General features: G+C 43.8%; 2 protein-coding genes across 12 annotated transcripts in view; one reads left to right on the top strand and one right to left on the bottom strand.

Annotated features, from left to right (window-relative positions):
* The window catches only part of ABI2 (abl interactor 2), a 33,523-nt gene extending 23,881 nt beyond the window's left edge, over positions 1-9,642 (top strand). For 6 of the 11 annotated variants that reach the window (XM_041403201.1, XM_041403207.1, XM_041403202.1 and 3 more), the window contains 3 exons: positions 601-759; positions 5,559-5,732; positions 9,298-9,642. In XM_041403201.1, the coding sequence (XP_041259135.1) occupies positions 601-759; positions 5,559-5,732; positions 9,298-9,473 (509 nt within the window). In that variant the 3' untranslated portion in view covers positions 9,474-9,642. Of the gene's footprint in view, positions 1-600; positions 760-5,148; positions 5,236-5,558; positions 5,733-9,297 lie in introns of all 11 variants that reach the window. The other 5 variants (XM_041403197.1, XM_041403198.1, XM_041403199.1 and 2 more) reach the window with 1 other exon arrangement.
* A 6,434-nt stretch (positions 9,643-16,076) lies between these two features.
* Positions 16,077-23,683, bottom strand: LOC121335303 (ras-associated and pleckstrin homology domains-containing protein 1-like). The gene has a single exon (XM_041403282.1). It carries the CDS (start codon positions 23,650-23,652, stop codon positions 22,087-22,089), a length of 1,566 nt encoding a protein of 521 aa, XP_041259216.1. The 5' UTR covers positions 23,653-23,683; the 3' UTR covers positions 16,077-22,086.
* Between the last annotated feature and the right edge of the window lie 274 nt (positions 23,684-23,957).

Consider the following 23,957-nt stretch of genomic DNA (forward strand, 5'->3'; position numbering starts at 1 on the left):
TAATTGACATCTCCCTCGAAGAGAGTCTTCTAGTTTGACTTCATTTATTCCATCCTTCAAGCTGTTTCTAACATTCATTTCTCCCCAGATGATTCTCTGAATATCTTCTAAGTGGCAGTAAGATAGGTAGTACTGTGTTTTTCAGTTACAGAGGGTTAACAGCTTTGAATCCTGGAAATGGCCTGCAGTTATTTTTTACATGTATGTTCCTTTGTTGCAGAACTGTAACGTTTTGGGAGTTTTTTGCAGCTTCAGAAATAACTAAATTCACAAGAAGTTATTGTAATACATTATTTAACATAAACAACCAGAGATTATTTTCTTTCATTTTGAGGATTTGTAGCTTAAACACCTTTGTATTTTCCCACTGGCTTTTGTAGGCAGTGCTGAGTGCAGGCAGTTGGTTGAGTTACGTTTTGCATTGCTCTTGAGACATTCGGTGTCCTGCCAGTCTGGCAGCTGAAGTGCTTGACTTTTAGGTTGCAGACTGTCTTAAAATAAAGCACCAGAAACCTTTCCAAACCTTTGAAATTAAATGCAGGTAGAGAGAAGGCAGGCATCATTCTTCTCTTTGCTAATGCATTTCTCTGTCTACCCTAGGTCACCCGGTTCAGTTCTACAGCATGAACAGGCCTGCAGCTCGGCACACGCCCCCAACCATCGGGGGCTCTTTGCCGTACCGGCGGCCGCCTTCCATCACATCGCAGACGAGCCTTCAGAACCAGATGAACGGGGGCCCCTTCTACAACCAGAACCCTGGTAAGAAAGTTTGGCTGCTCCACTGAACTCAGCGGTGATGAGCACAGTGACCTTCAGCTCTCTGAAATTTTATGTTCTGTCTCCATTGCAGATCTTGCACTTTCAGTACGTTGCTGGTAGCCGTGCCAAAGCTGCAGTGCAAGTGCACAGTGTTCAGCTTTTATTATGGCAAGCATCTTAAAAAATGCTGGCTTTGTTGCCAAATAATTTATGTTTGATGTCACAGTCCCTATCAGACAAGCTTTAGTCCTTGACTACACCATGTGCCAGGGACCTGCTTTGGTGTGGGATGGGTATTTTGCACCAGAATGCTGATTCTTCATTAATCAGTCTTTATCTTTTGTGCTTTTTCCTTCTGGGTAATGTACAGTTCAAGCAGTTGTACTCGTTACACTGGGATAGGCATTAGACACCTGGGAGACACCAGTGGTGTTTGGGTGCTGTGTCATCTGCTAAGCCCACCAGTGATGTTATTTTATGGGTGATCTGCCTTACAAAGCAAGAGGAGACCTTACCAGGGAGTGAGTGTCCTGTGTGACAGCATGACACAGTAGCCTTTAACTAAGGAGTCCTCCTTCCTGTGCTTCTGATGGGACCAGGGGGGTTTTATACCAGACAGGGGAGAGTTTCTCTTATAAAACAGCTGCAGAAAGATGCAGGAGAGACACTGAAGGTTTCTTGTCAGTAAATGTCCTATTACCAGCAAAATTGAGTGTTGACTTGCAAGTACAACACTATGTTGGTATTTTGTGGGGGTAGAATTTGCTTTTGGTTTTCTTTTGTTGTTTTTTTTGGTTGGTTGGTTGGTTTTTGGTTGGTTTGTTTGTTTTTGGTTTTTTTTTTTTTCAATTGAGCACTGATCTTGGAATTAGGTCAAATGCTGCAATCTGCATTTAAAGGGTTTGATCAGGTTTGACTGTTACTGTTTGTGAGCTACCCCTGCAGGGTGAGCTGAGCTTGAGATGGAAATGAATAGTCCTGCTGGGCACAGGGAAGTGGAGGAAGTTGTAAGGCTAAATTGTAGCCTAGTTGAAATAGGTCATATTTTCTAAGACCATTATGTGCATATTGAAGGCTGAAGGGGGGAATAAGCAAGCAAGAAAGAAAGGGTAATAGCAACAAAAGAAACCTTTCAGGATTACAATAAAGCAATTTTTGCAATAAAGACATTTTTCAGTATATCCAGAGAGATTTTGATGACTGCTGTGTGTTTTTTGCTTTAGCAAAGGGATAATTCTCTGCAAGTTGCCATTGCATTGTTAATAGGTAAACATAGAAGATGCCAAATAGACTTAAAATAAATTGCGTAACCACAGTTGTCTGTGTATCCAGAAAGAAGGTAATGATTATGGTGATTAGTCTTTGAACTGTAAATCACAAACAAAATACTTCAGTTATACTGGCATATCTGAGACAATATAAATAAGCAAGTTGTAGTAGGAGACTTTTATATATATATATATATATATATATATATATATATATATATATATATATATATATATATAAATGTATATACCAGCAGAATACAGAATTTATTAGCTTTGCAGTTACACTAAACCAAGGTTTGTTTGGAGTTCACCTTGAAAGGAGAGGATGTTCAAGCATGCATAATTGATGAAAGCCCTAAGAACAGAGGCACTGATGTGTCTGGAAGGAGCAGGTTCAGCAGTGGCAGGACAAAGGCCACGATTTTTTCTCAGCATTCCTGAAGAGATGTAGAAAACAAGAGGGGAAAGAGACCTTATAAGAGGCAGAAGAGGGGGCCAGCTATGGCTTTTCTGTTGATTGTAGGCTGTTTGGCAATAAGCCAGTACTGTTACTTATTAAAATGATGGCCTGGTCATGTTTGTTTATTCACTTGACAGGAGGATGAAAGGTACTTGCATTGCCCTGTTCTGTTAAAAGCTATTTCAAGATAATACAATTCTTTTGCTTTGTGGTGAGACCTTTTTAACAACTGAAAAGGAAATATTAAGAAATGCAGACTTTGAATGATCTCAGCATATGTCTGTCCCAAAGCCACTCTTGCCAGCCAAGCCACCTAACAAGTGCTGTAACATTGCAACTTTGGATATCATTATCTAAGCAATGTAGAGCTCAGCACAGGATAAAAAAACGTGTGGGAGACTCTGGGCAAGTATTGAGATGGTGGTTGCACCCCACCCCATCTGTACAGCTGAATTCTTACCAATCTGAAGCAGCCTAGTGGAAGGTGCTCTTGAGCCTTTCTGAATTAATTTACAGCAACTGTGTATTAAATCTGTCAGTGGTCAGTATGGAAGGAAGATGGGAGAGAACGTTTAGGATGATGTTTATACAGCAGAGGTAAAGTTCTTCTGATGCATTTAATTTTAAAAAAATAGTAATAAAATATTTATTTTTATTGCCTCTTAGAGGTCAAACCTAGAGTCATTATATAGCATATAGAGACAATATTGTGAAAGTCCCTGCCCAGTGCAAAGACTGAAGCACAAACTGACGGGTTAAGATACTCAAGGAATGATGTCAGCTAGCGTTAGCATCACCATTGTGATTAAACTACACAACCCAAACTGAACCTGGGAATTTTTTTGTATTTGCTTGGCATGCTTGTCTGGAGTGATTTATTTTTATCCATGGAAAGCCTTCCTATTTCTTTCAAAGAAATATATATAGCTCATGAACAAAGTGCACTGAAGAGACCAAGGAAACTGGAGCTACTCTCCTATGATAGGTATGGATTGTATGAATCCATATGATGTTGAATAGATGAATCATTTTGAAATTAAACACTTTTTTAGTGTATATAATTGAAAAAGCAGGGACAAGGATGCTGAATTGGTGACTATTACTGCTTCTCAGTAGGACTATAAATTTGAGTTCCCTTTTTCTGCTTTGAAAAAGTGCAAGACCAAATCTTTTCACAGCAATCATGGTTACACTTGAAGGAATAAATACTCTGAGGTCATGTCATTTGAGTCAAAGAAACTGTAATAAGAAATATATTTCCATTTTTTCTCAAGAGAAATCAATTAAATGGTGAGATAATGGAACTTACTTCATATGGAGGTACTTTTGCAACAAAAAGGATGGTTGCTGTTATAGTCTTTTCATTCATGGTGTGTGGTTCTGAAAGAAATGTGAATGTGAGTGACAGAAGAAATTCAAAGCACTTAAGATGTTACTGGAATGAGCAAACAGAAGAAATTTTGAGACACAAGTTGTAAATGCTGTAGAACTCTTTTCTCTTGCTATGATAATGTGAATTAATTCTGAAAAATGCTGCATCATACCTGTCAGTTTTCTTACTACCTCTGGAATTAGCCTGAAGTTTATTTTGTTCTGTCTGGTAGCTAAATAAATATACTGGTACATGAAGTATAGACTTTTTTCCCCTTAATCCCTTTGGACATGATTAAATGTTTTTTGTATGCCACATACTAACAAGAAATTTATTATTTGTGCTTCTCCTAAGGTGTGTCTGAAAAATCATCTTGCAACTTGCCTAAAGAATTTTGCAGCATTATTCAAAGTGATACTAAACTCTCATCAAACTAGTTAGCTGATGTTTTAACTAGATAACTGAAACTCACATTCCAGGCTTAAACCACAGTTCAACGTTACAGCATTTGCAATTGGCTGAAAGCATCTCCTTTAACTGGGAACTCACATATATTGTACAAAGGCAGCTCTTATTGTACAAAGAGAGCTCTTCTGGTACCAGTGAAAGGGCTGTTCAGAGATCAGTGCAGAGAAGTCAGGTGGGGAGGAAACCAGGCAGCACATCTGGAATAGGCTCTGTGGTTTGGCAGCAGCACAGACTGCTCTGTTTTGTCAATAAGATCAGAAGTGTTGCATCTTTCAGATCTGCGCAGTTCACAAAAGGCATATTTTTCTGTTTTCTCTGAAATAGCTGCCTCATTCAGTGGGGGTTTTGGCCTACATCTTGGAAAAAAAGAGGTATATCCATTTTCATTGCTAGGGATTCATGGATGCTGTTAGTCACCTCTATAAATATCAGTTAGATTTGAAAGGGGGAGGATTATAGGCAGAGAGTCCTCTTGATATATTTGTTAGTTAGATCTGTCCATAAAGTGCTATATTCTGTAGTAAGAAACTTCATCTTAAGGGAATCTCATAGTCAAATTAGAAAAATGCTTCAGCATGGATGCTTAATGTTATGAAAAAGAGCTGGGTTGGAAATTTTAAAAATAGATAAATATCCTTGAAAAGAGGATTAGGAATATGCTTAAACCACCTGAGCCATTTTTCTTTAAATGTCAGTCTTTTTTATCTCAGCTTCTTGGCAGCCTGCTGCACTGTCTGAGTGGTGATGTTGTCTACTTTCCTGTTTGCTGCTTTGTTGTGTTTCTAACTGGATGCCTCTCTTTTTAATTTCTGTGGCAGCATCCCTTGCTCCTCCTCCCCCCTCCATCCTACAGGTAACTCCACAGTTACCACTAATGGGATTTGTGGCCAGAGTTCAAGAAAACAGTAAGTTTTCTGCTTCCTTGTGCAATGTTTTATTACTGGATGTGGCTTTTGGATTGAGTTGATGAAAGATTTGTCTGTATATAGCCAGAATTCTGCATTCCCTACTGCCTCTGCAAGTTTGTCTGAAATTGTGAAGGGTGGGGAAAAGAAATAATCTTATTGGAGGTACCTGGTCATTCCTTCTCTGAATTTTCCTGTCTCTAGTGTATTTTCACAAGTTATAACTGTTGGTCCCACTTCCATTAATTGGGATAGAGTATTACTTGAAGCAGCTGCCATGGTTGTAGAGACATCTTCATGGCTGTACTGTTACTTATGCTCAGTTTCAGATACTCCTCCCCCCCCACCGCCTGTGGACGAGCAGGTGTTTGATGAGTCTCCACCTCCACCCCCACCTCCAGAGGATTATGAGGAGGAGGAAGCAGCAGTGGTGGAGTACAGCGATCCCTATGCTGAGGAGGACCCTCCTTGGGCACCGAGGACATACTTAGAAAAGGGTAGGTTTGGAGTAACAACTTTTTGTATGTGTTCCTGCCATCCTGCTTTCGCACATGGAGTCTGCCCAGACTCCTTCATACCAGTCTTCGGTATTACAGCGTTTCAGTCAGCAGCAGAAGAGGTCCTGGTGTGTGTTTATAGTGTCTCCATACTGCAGGGGGTGCGGTGTGTGCACGTGCCTTGAGAAACAACTTTCTGTTTGAGGAAATAATAATGTTTGAATGATAGTTCTGTTCTGCTTTCCTGTGGGGCTTCATGAGCTTGGGAACTAAAATAGTTTATGTAGGTGCATATACACACAGATCTGTTCCATCTCACATGGGATAGCAAAACTGTGAAGGAGAGTCTTTAAAGATAAGCTGGAGAAAGTCAGGCTTTTAGTCAGAAAATGTTTCCTGTGGAGAACAAAAGTATAAGAAGCCAAACATTGTCTCTGATGTAGAGACGCATGCAAAAACATAATTTTGATCTGTATTTTCAAAACTAGATGACCAAAACATCGAAAAGGTTGGTCTGTTTTTAGAAACACTTTTAAAAGTAGTAGAAAATAGAACTGCTTTCATCATATGAAGAATGATTAAATAGTAGTTTTAGGATACCAGAAAAAATGAGCTATTGTCATAGATGTGGATTCTGTTGTAGTTACATGAATGTCTCTACTTAGCCCATGCCTTGAGATTTGACCGCTTTGTTGGAATTGGGAGAGAAGTGCTTGGCTGTGAGTTTTTTGTAGCAAGCTTTGAAGCTTTAAAATTAATGGGAAACCTTATACTAAAAGAGGACTTTAATACTCAAATAATTTGTATACTTATACTGTTGGGAATTAAAATACTTTATTCAGCAAAATAATTTATCCTGTGGCAACTCTGTAAGTTCCTATAAATAGTATTCTGCTCCACATGATTCAAAGTGGACAAAATAGATGAAAGTAAGTAGTTCTTCCAACACATTTACCCCCAATTCTTATGATTTAGAATTCCCAATTCTTGTTCTTAGAATTCCCAATTCTTAGGATTTGTACTTGTACTTTTGATATGACCATTTAAGTTCATATGAGAGCACTTTTATGGGGTTAGGGTAGATGACCTTTGCAATAGAAGCTGGGACACCAAAGATGTGCCAAATACAAGAGAGCTACTGTGTATTGGAATGGGATTCAGTATGACCCCGTTCTGGAGAGGGTCAAGCAGTGTGAGAGGCTTAACATTGAACCTTTACGAGCTGAGGATGGAGCCTGCAGCTGAGGATGGAAGTGAATAGCAGATCCATTTGGAACAGATGGAGAAATTGTTAAGTAGGATATAGTTACTGGGGCTGCTGAACTTGAGGACACTGCCATGTGACTGTAACAGGAACAGCCAGCCTGCAGAGTCCAGGGATGTGCACTGCAATTTTCCATTGAGCTCAGTGCTGGACGTGTGGCAGGAAAAGATAAGAAAATGACCTGGCTCTGCAAATCAGATGAATTGAAATGGGTATCCAGAAGGAAAAATTGAACTTTCACCACTTAGAGAAAGTGTGTGTTCACAGATTCCAGCTGGATAATCAGCCTAGCCTACATTTGTGGTCAGTTGGATATAACAAAGTTCAGCCAAACTCTGTAATTGTTGAAGAACCAAAGGTCACTGATTGGAAGAACATCAACCTAAATGAGTAATTCTCTTTTTTATAACTGCATTGAAACACATTCAGACAGAAACTAAAAGAAGCCCCGGCTTAGGCTGACAGGGCAGGATGCCACCTCCTGAGTCAGTATTGCTGCTTCCTGGCTCATCTGGAGCCTTTCTTGCGATGCTGGCCTGGACTCCTCGTAACTTGGGGCATGTGACAAGCTCACAGCTTGACCTGGTGGGACTACAGACTGAAGGATTAAACAGCCTTTTAGAGAGGGGACTGCTGACAGTACACAAATAGCATGCTGGAGGAAGCAGTGGTGATGTAAAAAAAAAAAAAAAACCAAAAACCAGGCTTCAGGTAAATTGGTTCAGGCTTAACAAGAAGCAAATTTTCTTCACAAATTTAAGGATGAGTTTCTTTCTTGTGATCATGAAATAGTGAATCCATTCAGTATCCAAAGGGACTAGAGAACACTCAAAAGTTAGAAAGAAAGGAATTGGAAGTTACCATGGTCCTTGGATGATGATGATGATTATTGTCATCAAGAGAATGAAGAAAAATAGCACAGTGGCTCTAGGAAGACATTTCATAAACCCTTAGAAAGGAATTTTGAAGGACTTAAATTGAATGCATCACATGTTCATACACTTGTTTTTCAAGCTAAAATCATACTTGTTTCTCCATAGGTGTTTTGTTTGCTTAGAATTATATGTCTAAAACTGTACAGAATAAGTTACTTAACAATTGTTGGCACAATTGTGGAACTAACAATATGTGTTTTCAAAGTATGCACATGATAAAAGAAATTCTTTGCATACTCTGATTTTCCACTGGGATTGATCTGTATATTTTATAATCTCTTCTGGATCCAGGTTTCCCTAGTGTTGGTTTGTGTTGATTCCTTTGCTCCCTCAAAAGGGAAATGACCTCTTTTCTTTTGAAAAGAATGATGAGTTTAGTAGGATTCTTGGACAGTGGTTTTATGAGCACATGCTGTTAATTTTTAATCCTTGCTTTAGTTTAGAGTATCTTTCTATCTATCCTCAGCACAAGATTTTAGGATCCCTGTCCAACATACTTTTTTTTCCCCTTAGTGGCAGCACTGCATGTTTCATTGCCAAGTTCTCAAAGCTGTGATTGATGCTATTTGGTAAAGTGCTCAGAGTCTGGCATAGCTAACTTTCTCTATGAAACACATAATGATAGCACCGAGATTGGAAAAATGTATCAATTTTATGTCTATTTTTTGGCATTTCAGGGCTGTTCTATTTATTATTTCCAAGTGCTTTGTCCAATTTCTTTGCCTTTCCTAACAACTTTGGTGCCATCACTAAAGTATTCTGCAGCTGTAAGAAAAATGTCCTGATACAGTATGTGTACATTTCCACCTTCCTTCTTTGTGGCTTCTAACAGGGATTTGCCCCCTTGGTGCTGTGTGCCCTGGGAGTGGCTGCTGGATATTGAGATGCAGGTGACCTTTAGAGATTTAAATGTGGGAGTAGTTAAGGTAGATGGAAGTCTGGGATATTAGCCTTGGCTCACTTGTACTGTGGCCTGAAGGGAATTCTTGCTACACTACCTCTTCCATATTTTCCTGCTCTTTCCTGTGCTGAGACCTGGTTTAGCACATGTAGGAGTAGTTCTGAGTGGTCATAGCCATGGGGATTCATAACCACCTCATTGTATCATTCCACACCAAAAGTTTATCATACACTTGGACACTTCCTCTGATGGGTCTGGAAATAGTAAGAATAGAAGAGTTAAAGGACTCCTGGGTCATGTGCTTCAAAGTGTGAGCTCATACAAAAGGGGATGGAAGCAACTGTTTCTCTCAGCAGGTCTTTCGGTGCACACCTCACACAGGTGAGGCAGTGCCTGTGTGAGGATGATTGGATTTTCCTCCTCCTCCCCTACCTCTCCTAACACTCACATTCTGTTCTTTCCTAGTGGTGGCAATCTATGACTACACCAAGGACAAGGAAGATGAGCTCTCATTTCAGGAAGGTGCCATCATTTATGTCATCAAGAAAAATGATGATGGCTGGTATGAGGGGGTCATGAATGGCGTGACGGGGCTGTTCCCGGGGAACTATGTGGAGTCGATCATGCATTACTCAGAGTGAAGACCCGAGGACAGAACACTGCATCTCCTGCTGCAGGAGCTGTCAGGGCTTCCCAGATCTCCACCAGCCTCTGGGGCCCCATCCAGTATAACTGAATGAAGGATAATTGTAACAACCACTCTTTTGGGTTTGGTTTGGTTTTTTTTTCTTTTCCCCTCTCATGATAAGACAATAGTGATTTGTTTGAACAAATGGCTCTTCAGCTGCCAGCAGAGCTATCCTGAGCTATCTGACTTTGAATTAAGCTGACCCATTCAGATGTAACAAACTTGTTGATTAGCTCATACTTCATTCGAATTCAGACTTCTGACAGGCCTTGGGATCTGTCTCGGGAGTCCCGTGTGCCCTCATGGTACTACCATTGGAAGCAGTGCCTGGCACCGAGGATGTCCTGGATGCTTGTGGTGAAGGTTACTGGCCAGTGGACATCCCTCCTATTTCTACACTACACTCCTGTGCAGCTGGAAGAACAGTCATGTGCTAGCAAACACTGGGATTTCTACACAGAGACGTTCCTGTAACTGACTTCCAGATAGCTAGATGCTTCTTTAGCATAAACACTTCTGCAGCTGCTCTGCACACGTAGGCTGACACAGGGCACGCAGAGCCGGTTTTCATTCACTCACCTTTCAGTTTAGACAATTCAGATGGCTGCAGCCCAGAGGATCCCCACCCCCATTTCTCATCTTCTGATTGCCACATATTTGTTTTGTGTTCTGCACTGATGTAACTGTGCTCCTCTCCACAGCGAGCTCCTTGCCACGGTTGCTGCCGGTTCAAACAGAACTCACAGATGCCGTTGATGGTGAAGGCGAAACAAAGTTTACAGGTCCTCCTGGGGTCTGAGGATTAACTCTAGGGGGTGTGATCTAAGGTTCAAATCTATTCATGCCTGCTTGCACTAGAGAAACTTGCCCCCAACTTCAGTTTTATGCACAATATAATCTTAAAAATCCAATCAGGTATTGTAAATTGGCTATTTTGTACTCGACGACTAGATTTGCATAAGTACTGTGAGAGCCCTGTGCAGAGGCAGGACAAACGGCAATTGTCGTCTTCATGTCTGTTGCCAAAATCTCTTCAGTGGAAGCAAAAAGGGCTGTTGTGTGTACTGGTTTCCCATGGAAATCCAAGCAGTAACTAGTAGTAGTCCTAGCTCTTCCCCTAGCCCTCTCCATTGTTTATTATAATAGGTATTTTGAGCTGTACTGGTGGCTTGGGGTGGAGTAATACCAGGTAAAGGCTCTGTAGCCCCTTGTGATACTTTGCTTTCTAATCTAGTCTCAGTTAACAGTTCTGCTCAGTGATTGTACACAGCAGATCACTGTAAGTGATGGTTATACTCATCTGCCCTTAGGAACATCTAAATGTTACCTGTGGGTAAATATCATACATTAACTAATTAAATTTCCTGTTAAGTCTTGTTAGCCTGCAAATTGAGAGCCTCCTGGGCAAGGGCATCTTTAGAATGTCACCTGGCCAAGTTCTAGCTGGTACCAAGAGTAGCGTGTCCAAGGTGAGACAATGCTGCAGCTGGAGGGGCCAGTGTTAAACAGAGCAGTGCACAGGAGAGCGGGGCTGGATGTGCGATGGCATTGGAACCACTACAGGTAACTGACCCAGCCCTTTGCTTGGTAGTTAGTGCAGTATTAGCATGGAGGTGCAGATTTGGTGCCAGCCTGGGCAGGGAGGTGCCATAGCTGCTCAGAGGGCAAGAGGAACAAACAAATAGGTGTGTTTGTAGGCCATGGAGGAACGTGATCGCCTGCTGTGAGTTTGTGAAACTGCTGTGACAGCACACAAGAAACTGGCTTGGTTAAAGTCTGAAGGAAGGATAACTTTGAACAAACTCATGTGCAGATAGAAGTCACTTTCTCCCTTGTTAATCCACATGTTGTCTTCTTTCTGGAAGCTGACAGCATTGTTTGGGATGAGTGCCAGAACAGATACCCTTTAAGCCTTTTACTCTCTGAAAAGTTTTCTTGCAGCAAGACTTAGAGAAGCAGCCATGTTCAGTTCCCTCAGCCCATCATTTCTGTGGAAGCAAGTCCAGAACCACTGGTTGTGCAGTCACTGGAATAACTGTCTAGTATCATTGGGCAGGTCTAAGCTTTTGGCACAGGGAGGTGGTGCTTCTAGCAAAGGTGATTGAACAGCAGCATTCACAAGCCTTTGGTGCTTACAGGACAGCTGTGTTTTCCAGGGATATTAGAGCTTTCCTGGCTTCTCTCACCTTGGATATGTTTGTGGCAAAAACTGAGCCCACAGTGCTCAAATGCATCATTAGGGCAGCTTAATGATTTCTTAAGTGAGAGCTGAACCTCTGCCTGTGCACCCAAGCTGCAGCTGGCAGGTCACACTTTAGTGAAACATGTCTTAACCCAGTCTGAGCAAGAGCTTGTGCTTGAACACTTCTGGCAGGTGGGTGGCGTAGTGCGTTCTCCCACTGTGTGTGATACTTTATCTTCAGTCAGCTGGTTTTTCATCTTGCAAGCTTTCTGTGTTGTGAGAGCGGAGCAGTGTGAGATGAACGCTTGCAGAGACCAGCACAGAAGATGAGGCTACAAAACCCTTAGTGGTTCCACTTTCAGGACAGCTGTGTAACAGCTCCTGAAGCACTGGCTTTGGTCTGATGGGCCAGGGGTTAGTTTGGTCCCTGCTGATAGAACACAGAATTGTTTATCCTGCAAGAACTGCTGTGGATGGAATTTCTGGGTCACCTCCTGCTGGTTTTATGCTTTATTATGCAGTACTAATGTAAAGAAATTTGTTGAGTTTTATGCATCTTTTTATTTTGTACAGATTTTAATTCTATTGCTTATTTGGGGATGATGTGATGTAATGGTCATAGACCAGGCCAAGGTAAACAGGCTTTGTATATTAATGTTACATAGATTGCATGCTAGTAAAGTCAGTGAGGGTTGTGTTTCCAGTTTTGTCCCTTGTACTTCTCCTTGTCCAAAACCTTCTCTTCCCCGCCCCTTTTTAATTTACAGGTTTACTTTAAAAGGGGGTGGCAAATGGGGGGGTGGGGCAGAAACACCTCAGTATTTTAAATAAGGTGCACAACAATCTCTTTACTGCTGAGTTTTGCTGCTGCAGCTCATGGTGTTCTGCATCACAGGCTGTTGAAGCGGGAGTGTGTACGCATGAGAGGTGGGGGAAGGAGACACTTCATCATAGCCCAAAGAGTGCTGAATGGCCAAAATGTATATGTTTCTCCCTTTGTGAGAACTGCCTTAGCCCAGCCAGCTGTTTTCATTGTGCACAGAAATTGTTCAGCATCTTCTAGCGGTGTATTTTGCCTTGGTTTGCTGTGTATCAAAGGTTTCTTCCTTCCTCTTGGCGCCAGGGACAAAGCTATTAACTACAGCTGCCTCTCCGTCACGTGCCTGCATGAGAGGAGGTGTGACTGAGTCTGTCCACATCTAGTGCTGAAGCGGGTTCATTTTGGTGCCTTCATTCCAGCTGAAGAGAGATAGCTGAGGTCGCATGTGTCTGACCCATTCTTTCCCCTCCTTTTCCCCTTCCCTTCAGCTGTTGCAGCAGAGGGCTGAGAGGGGCAGGAGAGGTGACCAGCAAATTCTATGCCTGAGTGTCCTGAGGGCGTGCCAATGTGCAGTGGCTGGAGTAGGCACCAGAGAGCTGAAGCAATGCTGGATCGCTTGATGGTCTGAGTGGCTAGATGCAGACACTCACTGAGGCACCAAAGAGCCATGGCTCTCACTGGAGAACAAGAGGTGTGGCTTGGCCCTGAGGTAGATGACAGCTTCGTGTGTGTTATCAGGAGGCTGACCATATTCCTGGAATTCAGCTTATCCTTGCAGATAGTTGAGTTGGATGTCATGTGTGTGTCGGAGATGTCTGCTGGTGTGAACCACAGGTCCCACAGGTCCTGTGGTGTGTGGCTGGGTGGCTTACCCGTGGGTGCCAGAAAGGCTTAGACCCAGCTAGTTCTTGCTAGAGCAGTTTGTTCTCCTTTCACAGCTGCTGGGCATTTTCTTTTCTTGCTGCTGAGGGTTCTTGGTGACAGCCAAAGTTGACAGTGGCAGTAATGCAGCTTCTGAAAAGTGCCACTTTTACCTGGGGTGTTTCAGTTGATCATGAAAAGAAAGCGAGGAAGCAGCAGGACTGAGGAGCCTTTTCCAGCAGAGATGGTATGTGAGCTGCCTGCCTGCTTCAGGTGTGCACATGTTGACTAGAGGTGGAAGAGGACTCTGCACTGATCCTGTTGCGCTTCTCTGGTGTCTCCCATGTGTGCCTGATGGTGACTTAATACTGTCCTCTTCCTAGCAACTTCCACCACTTCCTAGCGGATGCTGTGGATGCACCTCTCTGCTGGAAACGAGCCTGCTTTTTTATTAGTTATGTCTGTGGGCTCCAGACATAGAGCAAAATTTCCACACTTTCTTTGCTGGAAAGGATGGAACTTTATGTGGTTTAGTAAACTGGGAGCATTTACAGAGCTTCTCCTCCCAGAGGTGCAATAGGACATTTTGTAAAACAGGTGACATCTGTATTCTCTGCAGGTCCCTTTTGGAAGCTGCTTAGAGGATGCTGTTGGACAGACTGTGGTGCTGTGGCTTTACTAGGAGCAGTAGTTGTATTCAGAGAATCAAGAGTCACTGGTGAAGGCACTGCAGCATTTCAGGCAGTATTACAAACCCCGTGCAGAGACTTCAGTGTGGATGTTGGCAACCATGACAGTAGAAAAGGTACAACACTGTTGCATTCACTAAGGCAAGTATTTACAACACTAACCTCTAGGGAAGGTGGTGGTGGAAACTGAGTACCAGCAGGATCCTGGGCTACAGCTTCTGGGGTGCCAGTTACAAGAATTTACTGTGCTTACAGGTGTGTTCACCTTCTCCAGCTTCTGGCATCTCCCAATATTTGGCATGGCTGCATTTTGTGGATAAAATGGTTATTACACAGAGGTCAGACCAGTACAAGAAGGGAACAAGAAGGGAATGTGTGGTTTGTTTGGGGGATTTTCCCCCACAGTAGCTGAAGTCAACATGTAGTAACAGCCCAATTTACCTACTTCTGATGTTAAAATTTCAAGCATAGTGGGACCCCCACCTCACGTCCACGGAGACATTCTGAAAGCTTGATGCAGCCACGGTTTGACAACTGCTGTTAAAAAGAATAGTTCACAGATCCTGGTGTTCTGCTGCTTTCATTCTTAAAAAACCCCACCCATGTGTTTTGTGTAATCTCCAGCCAATGGAGGAAGAGGTTTGGGGATTTTTTTGGTACTCCAACTGTACTAACTTTATTAGCACCTGTGCTTATTACAAGACATATTGCAAGACAGTGATGGCAGCAGGGGCCTGCTGTCCAGAGGTAAGCCTACACCCAGGACCCTGCTGAACACTGACATGGGGACCCTGCTGAAATGGGTGCAGTACATTTATTCCAGTTTCTCTTTACACCTCTGAAGAATCCTACCACTATTGACTAATAGGAAGAGCTATGTACAAATTTATTTCCATTGCAGCGCCTCGGTAAGTGCTGACATGTCCAAGATTTTTTTGTAAAGAACAAGTGCTTCTTTTCACATTTGAAAAAGTGTCTTTTGCAACTTGCATGGACAAGTAGTTTCTATGAATTCTCTGGAGATGTCAGTGTCTAACATGGATTTTGTCCATGCACTTTTTTCTGAAAGCAGATTACCCCCCCCCCCCCCCCCCCCCCTCCCCCCCCCCGCCCTTTGGTTTGCAGTTGGAGTAGCACGCTCTGCTTTTGCTTTTGGCACTGCTGATGCAGTGGATGGAGGCAGAGCCCACTGTAAATGACCAAGCCCACAGGACTCTGGGGAGCTGTATGCCGCCAGTAACGTTTTAGTGTGTGTGCCATTTGAACCACCTTCCAGTGAGTGCAAAACCCAATTTTTAAATTTTTTTAATTGTACTTGGAATTAATTGTTGCTGTGTACTAAACCCTCTTGTTATGAGCCCTAAATAAAAAGAACAAAGCACACCGCATGTGTTCTGTGAGCGTGCCACAGCCGTGTCCCATTTCTTGTCTTTGGCTACAGACTTCAACGCACTAGGGCCAGGGCTCGTGTCCCTGAGGCTCTCTGAGCACAGCACTTGCCACAGCAAAGGTACAAACCTTGGCATCTGGCCTGCTGCCGCCAGCAGCTCCTTGCCTGCACTCACTTATGTCATTCTCAAATCTGGGCTGCTGAGGGCCGCAGGGTGAGGCTGAGAGCATTTCCCAGCCAGGCTCCCTACAGCCCCCAGAGTGGGGCCACAGCAGCACTTACCAGCCAGAAGCTGCTCTGTGTGAGCAGAGCTGGCCAGGAATCTGCAAGCCTGAGCAAGGAGCAGCTGGGAAAGGTGAGCCTTCACACAGGGTCCTCTTTAGACCATGTAACTGGTGTGCAGCACCTGGCTGGTACAGCCAGCTCTGACCCAGCAGAAAAACTGTGCAAAGGAATAGTGGCAGTTTCCTTGGGAGTGAGCACAGGAATGGCATACAGCTGTAGGCCATCAGCTACCTGACCCCTACCGAGAGGAACCACTGATCTCCTGAAAACACACTATGGGTCTGAGCTTATGAAAAAGGAAAATTGCAAGACAGGATTAAAACAGAGTATTAAATTTAACTACATCTTTATTGAATTGTGCATATTCCATTGTATAATGAGCTATATTGGGTACTCTATAACGTAGTATTTCTTTTGTCCTCTCTCATGCTTAAAAAAGTATATTTATACATATATTTATATATATTTATAATATGGCAAAGCTCCCCACAACCTGATGCTATCAGTCTAAAAGAGCTTTGATTTTTTAAATTTTTTTTTTCTGTTTGGAAAGGGAAGAAGAGGGGAGGCAATCCCATTGAAAGATAAAATGTGCAATTTTCTTTTTAAAGCAGTAAACATGAATGTATTTACAGCACTCAGCACAAGTTTGCCGCACAGACAAATCATCATTGCAATGACACTTCTTACACTTGCATCTCCAGTATTATACAGAATATTCCCAGTGACTGGTAACAATTAGTGTAAGCCATAAACCAAACTGCTCCTCCAGTTCATTTCTGGTCCACTGCAGTCCACTAGGAGGCCTAAGATTTGCAATTAAAACTTATGACAAAACATTTAGTTTTTCTTTTAGAAGTACAAGCGTTATTGTGCTGCACCAAATCAGCCAGCAGGGTGCCATGGGCACAGCTTTGTTTGTTAAACTGTCCTTTGCAAGTGCATACCCAGTTCCCGGTGTTGGTTAAAGGCAAGGGACAGACAACATCTGAGAGTGGCACCCTGTTCTCTCACTAGACAGTGTGCTAGAGGATCAGCAGTATGAGACCCCTGGCAACAGGAGACAGGTGTACACACATCTGCATACCTGGAATTTAGCTCAGAATGCATCTTTGGCATCTTGGGAAAGCTGGAAGGAAATTATTTTCCACTGCAGCAAACGGTTGAGTTCCAAAAGCTCCTAAAAGACAAGTTGCCTTCAAGCATTTAAATAAGTGTCCACAATCTGTTACTGAAGGTCCTTCTCATTCATTTCCACAGCACTAGTTTGTGTTCCTCCAAGTCTTCTACCTTCTCTAACTCCCCTTTACCCAAGATCCATCTGCTGACAGAGAGCTCTCTGAGTCCTTGCCCTACCGAGTGCCTCAGAGCACCAAATGATCATTACCCAAGTCACTATTTCCCCTGTGGCTGGTTAGCAGCAATTAATTAGAGTAATTTACGTGGTGCTGTCTTAGCGTGTGTTTTTCATCTCATTTGCAGTTTAGTGTCTTAAACTTCTCACAACTAGACCAAGCCTGTGTCACAGTATTAGTGAGTGCTGCCCCTGCAACAAAACCCTGGTTTGGTTTTCTTTTTTTGCCCCTTCACAGGAATTTGTTATATGAAGGAAAGAAAATTCAGAAAGGAAAATTACTCAGCTTAGACAAACTCAGAATTCCAAAATAAAGCTTAAAACCCCACCAGCATGTGGCAAAAAAAATCCACATGAAACTATCCCTTGTAGTGTTAAATGCTCTCTGGTTCGGAGTCCGCCCCAGTGGTGCAAGGGAATGACCACAGAGCTCAACACCAGGTGCCACAAATGGGCCCCAAAGTAGTAAGACTCACCTGCAACTGAGGAGCGCTGTGACTCAGTATGTAATCTACACCTTAGTAATGCTACAAGGAAAATAAAAACCCAGTAACCAACCAAACTCGCATGTTCTGGCTTCATCCTCACTACCTTCTGCCAGGAATTCATACTGCTTTTCTGGAGTGCAACATGACACTAGTTGAAATAATACTCATATTATGACCCACTTATAATCTTATTTTGAATAAGAAACAAATATTCCTGTGATAGTACCACTGTAGCAAAACAAATTTGGTTCTATGCTGTTTTCTGTAAAAAGCAGAAAATTTCTTTTTGCCCTTCTGCTGTTGAAATGGCACTTTTGGTTCCTTAAACTGTGGAAAAAAAGAAATTTAACTGAGAGGAAGACTGGCCACACTTTATCTCCGAGCTGATATAATTTATCTGGTTGCCTAAGGGCACAGAAAGAAGGAATTAGAAAACCTTTAAATGGGCAAGCCCAGAACAGTTCATGTTAAAATGCACTTGTTGAAAAAACTGCATCCTCTCCCCTCAGACCTGAAACCAAACAATCCAGGTACCAGCACTTTGTGTCCCTGATGTGTCCCTCACTGTTGCCCTGCAGACAAGGGCAGAGTAAGCTCAGGAGAGGAGCTCTTTGGCTTTGAGGTCATTACCAAGTCAGAGCACTCGGAGGTGGTTTGCCGCAGGAGGAAACCACCGTGCAGGGTGAAGCAGGAAACTTCCTCTTCTGTAGAAAATAAGAGAATGATTCAGGCACTTGTGCCTAACTTCCTCTCCCAGCTACAGGTGTTAAAAGACTAAACAGGGACCCCTAGCATAGCCACCTGAATCATGGTTACCTATGGAAACCTGTGGGTTTTTTTTAGTTTTAAAAGTAATTTCTCATCTAAGTTTAGTGCTGCTAGAAGAGCCTAGTTTTTCCTTTCAAAGTAACTCCCCAGCACCTGAAAGGTGATGTAAGCATCTGAGAGCAGCTCCCTGCTTTCTCCACCTGGGCTGGGGGCACAGACACCTGGCTGAACAGGGCTCTGGTACTCAGAGGTGGATGCTATGCTGCATAGCAGAGAGGAAATGAAGAACAAATGTGGAAAAGATTAATGAACACAGCTGAGCCCTCTCAAGTGCCCCTGCAGCAGCAGAGTCCCCTGACACCCACCTTAACAAGTGGCCAGCCTGTGCCTCATGGAATGCAACTCCAGCCGTACACTCTGTGTAGTTTGGGATCAAAGCATTTTTGTGTCTGGAGTATGAACACTCAGCCTTCACATGCCCATTTTAAAACTGCCAAAAGTATTCCTGCCCATAGTTGTAGCAGGAAGCCTCTTCCTGGTGTCTGAAATCCAGACCCTTAATTTTCTAATAAATATTATGGTGCAATTATGAGATGACTGCACATGGAGAAAACATCTTGCAAAATAAGGTGCAAATACTCACTGTCATAAAATGTATGTACATATATACTGGAAAAGCAAGTTACAGTGGGGGGTGTATCTCATAACCTGAAAAGACAACCAGGTTGTCTGAACCACACTATAGCCAAATTTCCATGCTCAGCTGACAGAAAGAAAGCCAGAGCCTCTCACTGGATCACTACTGCCTGAAGAAGTAAACTGTAAGTAGAAGGAATACAGGGTGCCACCTTTGCTGACATTCATTCTTTTTGCTGCAGACTTTTGAGTTCTATAGCTGTCTCCCAGCAAGCTGTGGGTAGCCTGCAGTAGTAAGCATGGATTAATTGTCTAGGGAGAGATAATGGGGAAATAAATGTGGACACAGGAAAACGAGAACAAAGCTGAAATGCCTCTGAAGAAATTGCACTGAAAACATTGATGTGCTGAATCCAAAGCCCAGAGGTACCCACACTGAGTGAACTAAAGTAAAAGGGCTGGAACTGACACACACCAGTGAGGCTGTCCTGGTGAAAAGAAAGGCAGGTGGGGCAAGCAGAATTCCCTGACTGCTCTCACCTGGGAGCACATGCTGCAGCAGCCCAGGTGCATCGTGCCAGGAGCAGGAGAATGTGCCCACTTCCCTTTCATGGCTAAGGGCCCAGCAGTTCCAGCTGCAGCGAGCACCTTTTGCCCTCTGGTGTGCCTGAGCTCCAGGAGCTGCGCACAGGACACAGCAGCAGGAGGACCAACGTGAAAATTACAGCACCCATGAACTGCAGTATAGCTCAGCAACCCTCCTGGGAAGTTAGTCACCAGCTACACTGAGCATGCTTAAAATCAACAATGCAAATGCTTTTAAGGACACTTTGTAAGCACAAAAATAGTAGAAACAGAACTTGGTGAACAATTTGAAAGATACAAAAAAGTGCCTTTCCATAGCAGTGCTTTAAAAATGCACATAATGGTATATACTTTTATTGCTCAAAAAATCTAGTCTGAAATATTAAAACAATTTCCAGAGGTGCTGAAACAGATTTTTAAAAAATCATATGAAACAGTTCAGCAGAGACAGCACCACTAATTTTTCTCTTTTCATGATGCACTTATTTAAAACTATATAGTTATAGATGTGTAATTTTCCACCTCAAATTAGCAAAACTTTTTTTCCTATTCATAAAATATTCACAAAGACATTTATTTCATGATTTGGACTTTAAAAAAAAAACTTTATAAAAAAGGAATGGGGGATACTGTCACAATATTTCTTAAATATCATCCTAAATTACTTTAAGGAGAGATTAGTTTATATTGGTTTTACACATGTGCAGATACTGCCAGGTCAAGCTGCTGTCTTTGTTTCATTCTTTGGGAAAAAGAAAGCGTTTAAAGTTTGCTTTTGGAGAAAAAGTAGGCAAACAGTGTAATTATTTGCCCTATGAGCCTATTGACACTATATATCAACAATATCCCCATGCTGAACAAGGGAAGCTGTAACAGCTGAAGATGGGGTAGTTACAGTCCAAGTATTTTAGCTGTTTTACAAAGGCTGTCTCCCACCACCCTGCAAGGAATGTGCAGTGACACATAAGACCACTTACACTACCTTATCACAAGGACTGTCATGCTTGATGTGGTGACCAATTGTAAATTTGTGACTAACAAAAAACCAAGCAAACCAACAGTCTATTTTCTACTTATATGGGCCCTTAGATGAAATTCTTAGCAAATGTTATTGCCTCTTTAAGGTTGTTTTATTTCCAGTCTTCTTCCTTGACTGCTAGAAGTGCAACTTCGTAATAAACAGGTTAATGCACTGGTCACAGTCTCTGGCAAGTCACAGAAAACAGAGAATTCCTACTCTGCTTGTCCTGAAATTGCTGCTCCCTTCTCTCTTTCCAGAAGGGAAAGTTTCCTGGCCATTTCCAATCCATTACAAACAATACTTTTTTCACGAATTTCCAGACGCTTGTTTTTGTAAGACACTACATCTTACCAGGCCCAGACCAGGTGAGACTGGATGCTGTGCATGCCTGTGTGAGCACACACCACTTTCCACAGAAACCTACCTGTTCATTCAGGGTAAGAGTTACACGGACAGCTCACCGATCGGCGTGGGTCAGCCTTGGGGGTTGACAGGATTTTCGATTGCAGGAGTCCTGGCAGCTTTCGGAAGGGGTTAACACAAATATATTCATCTTGAGCCACAGAAACAAATGATTGAGCCTATTATCAGTTAGAATGCATAATGGTTTGGAATAATATACATTTATCCTACTTAACTGCATGGACAAATAAGTTTGAAATAATTTCTATCAGTGTACATTTTTAAACTATTTGAAAGGAGGGGGAGGCTCTTTATAGTATAAATATATTTCACTCCAGCCCACTATATATAAAATCTATTTCCTTCCTCTGAACATACTCATTTTCAGTAGTATTATGACCAGAATGTTTTGGTATGTTGCATCTGTACTTTTCAATCAATGGACAACGTACAGTTACCAGCCGAACACCTCAGCTTTGCAGAATTTACCCACCACAAACTGCTGAGAAGTTTGTGGGTTTGGGTTTTTTATTTCCTTTCTTTAAAGTGCCCCCTACATCTCCATCTTTATAAGATTTGACCAGTTAGAGTCCGATTCCAGATAATATACTGACTGAAACAATAAATACGGTTCTACAAAAACATTCTGGTTATCTTCTATAATTGCGACGAAATATATCACAATATATTATATACCTACACTTATTATACATGCACAAACATGTCTCACATGGACAGACACTACAAAAAATTATCTCCCTCCCCCTCCCCTAAATGCAGAAAAAGTAAGAAAATGGGGGTTTGGTCCAATCCCTAAGAAGGGTAAAAGAAACTGAAAGAATGAAGCCAACACCTCTCTATCCACTTTTCCCAATGCAGTATCAACACCCCTAAGCCCCCATCTTTCTTAACCTAGACATGAAAGGGGAATGTCTTTACATTTAGCCATAGCTGCAGTTTGAGATCACCTCTTTTAACGGGGCTATCATCCACAACCCCACATCCTCTCCACGTGCACGGGATCACGGGCTGGGCGATCACAGAGCAGCCCACAAGTCATGGAGAGCACTGGCCCTGGGGACTGACTACCAGTCCCGTGACAGCTTGGTGTTCTGATCCCTTTTGGGGGGTGCAGGGGGCGGCCCCCTCCGTAACGTTGCATAGCCAGATATATGACTGCCCCCAAAGCTGCTGGTCTTCTGCTGGTCAGCCAGCAGCTCTGGCGGGGGTGGAGGCAGGGCCATGTCGTCCATGGTGGCCGTGGGCTCCGTTCTGGACATCCGCGCGGAGGAGAGCGAGCCGTGCCGGGTGATGGATTTCCGCTGCAGCGTCCGGTTGAGGTCTGCCAGGAATCCCGGCTGAACGCTAAGGCTGGACTTGGGTGAGGTGGGCACTTGTGGGCCAGCTGACCCTGGGGGCTCTGCAACTTCTGCCTGCGTCAGTCGGGTGCTGTCGTTCCGCTTGGGGCGTGTGGGTGGCGGGGCTTTTTTCACAGATGGTTTTGACCATGCCTGTGGCTGGGGATTTACAACAGCAACTTTAGGGGAGGTGCTGCCTGAAAACACAGATGGAATTTCTACTGGAGGGGGAGGAAGATCTATTTCAGGTGGTGGTGGTGGGAAGTCTGAATCGGATGGCGGTGAAGGGAATTCAACCACAGGTTCCTTTCCAGACACACTCGGAACAGAAGCCTTGGCTGGGATCCCACCTTGTGGAAGGACAATGGGCAGACTCACACCAGAAAGGTTGAGCTTTCCTGGCTTTGGAGGGGCTGGAGGAGGCGATGACTCCTTGGAAGGAGATCCTGACGGCTCTGGGGAGTGTGCAAATTTGCTGACAAGGCGGTCCACCGAAGGCCTCTTGGACTCATGGTACTCAGCAGAGCTTGTGGACTTGATGCTGGAATTGCGTTGAGGCGTTGGAGGTGGTTTCTTCCCTCCAGGGCTTGATGTCTTGCCGGCCTTTTTTACTGGAGACCCTGATTTGTCAGGCGGGGGAGAACCTGCAGAGGAAGCTGGGGAAGGAGGTGGAGGAGGAAACACTAAACTGCTCTCTGGTGGAGGAGGGGGGAAATCTGGTGAAGGAGCAGCAGCAGGCTGCCATTTGGGCTTTGCCTTCACTGCTGGAGGTGACTGTGGAGCCACACTCAGTGGAAGGGGTTTCAGAGGCTGGGTCTCAGTGGCAGGTGGCGTGGGAGGCGGGGGGAACTGGCTGACTATCTGCTTCACCACCGACGGCACTGGGGACTGAGGGGATGGAGGAGGCTTTACTGAGAAACTCTGCTGCTTTGGGAATGTTGCAGGGGGAGTGGGGCCAGGAGGGGCTGGGGGCAGAGGAGGCACCTGGGGAGAAGTGACACTTGGTTGTTTCTTTATTGCAAGGGGCAAGGCTGCAGTCACAGGGGGAGTGACATGTGTGACCCCTGGTGACGCTGCCTTCCCACTAGACTGAGGGGGCAAAGCTGCCATGACAGGCTTTGGGGGTGCCTGTGGTGGTGGTGGGGCAGGCACAGGAGGAGGCGGTGGTGGCAACGAGGAGGCAACAGCGGCCTGGCTTATATTTGGTTGAACCTGATGTATCTTGGGGGGCGGTGGCGGTGGCGTGAACTGTGGCACAGAGGGGGCACAAGGTGCCGGCTTCAGCTGCGCCATGGCCGAGCCCGGTGTGGGGGGCGGCGGTGGGGGCGGAATGCCGTGTAGGGCGTCACCGCTTTCGTCTGTGGGGACACGGGAGTTGCGACAGACACGAAGGGCCGACCTGCAGGCTCCACTCGGGCCTATGGGGAAGGGATTTTTAGTGAAAGTGGAAAGGGAGAAAAAGACGAGAGAGGGAAGGAGGGAGAGAGAGAAAGAGACAAAGAGATTATGAAGTGAAGGTCTAAATGTGCCCAACATTAAAAATTAAGTGGCAGATTACAGCATGCAAGAATTATTAGGAAAACACTGGAGCAAGAGAC

The sequence above is a fragment of the Onychostruthus taczanowskii genome, unplaced genomic scaffold (assembly GCF_017590055.1).
Source record: "Onychostruthus taczanowskii isolate IOZ18803 unplaced genomic scaffold, ASM1759005v1 scaffold20, whole genome shotgun sequence".
Lineage (NCBI taxonomy): Eukaryota > Metazoa > Chordata > Aves > Passeriformes > Passeridae > Onychostruthus > Onychostruthus taczanowskii.